This window comes from Condylura cristata, unplaced genomic scaffold (genome assembly GCF_000260355.1).
Source record: "Condylura cristata isolate star-nosed mole 26May11 unplaced genomic scaffold, ConCri1.0 scaffold00007, whole genome shotgun sequence".
NCBI lineage: Eukaryota > Metazoa > Chordata > Mammalia > Eulipotyphla > Talpidae > Condylura > Condylura cristata.
The window spans coordinates 39,749,961-39,751,592 of NW_004567108.1; the positions used below are offsets into that span (position 1 = coordinate 39,749,961).

Genomic DNA, 1,632 nt, shown 5'->3' on the forward strand with positions numbered 1-1,632 from the left:
CGGGGCAGGCAGGGCTAGAACTCATGCGGAAGCGGCTTTAGCTTCTTAGTGCTGTGCTTTAACCCGCTGCGCCACCAGGGAGGGCCAGACTTTACATTTTGATGAATGCTTTTTTCTCTGAATACAGCTCTTTAACATTTTATTGACTACTGATACATTTTAAATTTCTGTACATGCAGTTAAATGATAAAGAAGAAGCTCTGGCTCATCAAAGAAAAGTTAGCTACATGCTTGCTCGGGCACTGGAAAACAAAGAGATGTCCTCAAAAGAGAATAAAGAAAAAAACTCTCTAAGAGACATTTTTCCATTAAAACCCCGTCAGAATACTTCAAAACTCTCTGTTTTATGTGATCCTGTTCATTCAAGTCTTCAAAGTTTTAATTCTGTGAGCTGTATTTGTTCCATCCAGCACCTTCATACAGATCAAAACTACAAGAGAACTCTTAAAAGATCCTGTTCTTTACCTTCAAGTATCATGCTTTGAAGTTAAACCAGCTGAAATTAGTGCGAGCTTATTTATATCACGAGACTTTTAAAAAGGATTGCACAGATTTTGCTACATCCTGACTAGCTGGGTGTTTTCCAGTATTTCTACATTTTAGGAGGCAACTTAAACATTTATGTTGTCTGTAAGAAATTTAGTAGTATTTGGTATTCATGTATTTTATTTATAGATTGTATTACTATAATGAAGTTGTCAGTATTTGCCACTATCTTAAAAGAGTAATTTTGAGAAAAACAAGAAATTGATTATTTAACTACTTAGGAATCTCTGACTATAGGGAGCTCTGGCTAAAACAATATAATGGACACTAGTGCTCTACAAACTAAGAATGACAGAAGTGACTGTCAATGTTTGAAAGATGTTTGTCTTATGTTTTTTCAGAATTTTTCATTTATAAAGATTACCTACAATAAAATATAATGGTGGGTTTCTGTTAGAAGTACATTCAAAGTTATTGCTAATTACTGTCACAATTAATTTCTTATCTTGATGGAATGACATTTGTGGCCAGATCTTCACTGATTTTTAGCCCTCAAATCATTTTGAACTAAGTCCTTGGTTTTGATGTGTATTTTAGGCCATTGAATGTTCTATCAATATACAATAGTATTACTCTGTAGGAATATTACCATGTCAAAGGAAATGTATTAAATTGTCTTAAATTGCAGTAAAAAATTTGATGTGCTTTCTAGTTAAAAAAAAAAGATGTCACAGTACTATTTAAAAAGTGAGATGACAATAGGGTATTAAGATAACAATATAAACCATTTATAATTGTTATAATTGTATTGGGCATTAATAATAAAAGCTGAAAACTTCAGATTAATTTGATGAGGGATGAGGAAATACTATTACCAGTAATCAAAAATATATTACTATGCTAGTAATATAAAGCTTCATTCTTTAAAGTAATGTGGTACTCACAAATCAGTGGAATAGGATATAAATAACAAAAAGATCTAATATATAAAATAACTTTATATATGCTAAAATGTAAGGAAATGAAAGTTCTGGGATTATTTAACAACATCAAATTTAGAAGTGTTAAAAATAAACAAAAACTAGAATGGTTCTCTTTTAAGGAATGTATATAAACCAAATTCATAAAAGGTGATTAATTTTGTAA

General features: G+C 30.9%; 1 protein-coding gene across 1 annotated transcript in view; it reads left to right on the top strand.

The window, feature by feature from the left end:
* CCDC125 (coiled-coil domain containing 125) overlaps positions 1-1,327 on the top strand; it is a 25,866-nt gene extending 24,539 nt beyond the window's left edge. Inside the window, exon 12 of the mRNA XM_004678458.2 lies at positions 180-1,327. Coding sequence (XP_004678515.1) covers positions 180-485 — 306 coding nt within the window. The 3' untranslated portion in view covers positions 486-1,327. The remainder of the gene's footprint in view (positions 1-179) is intronic.
* The last annotated feature ends 305 nt before the right edge of the window (positions 1,328-1,632 follow it).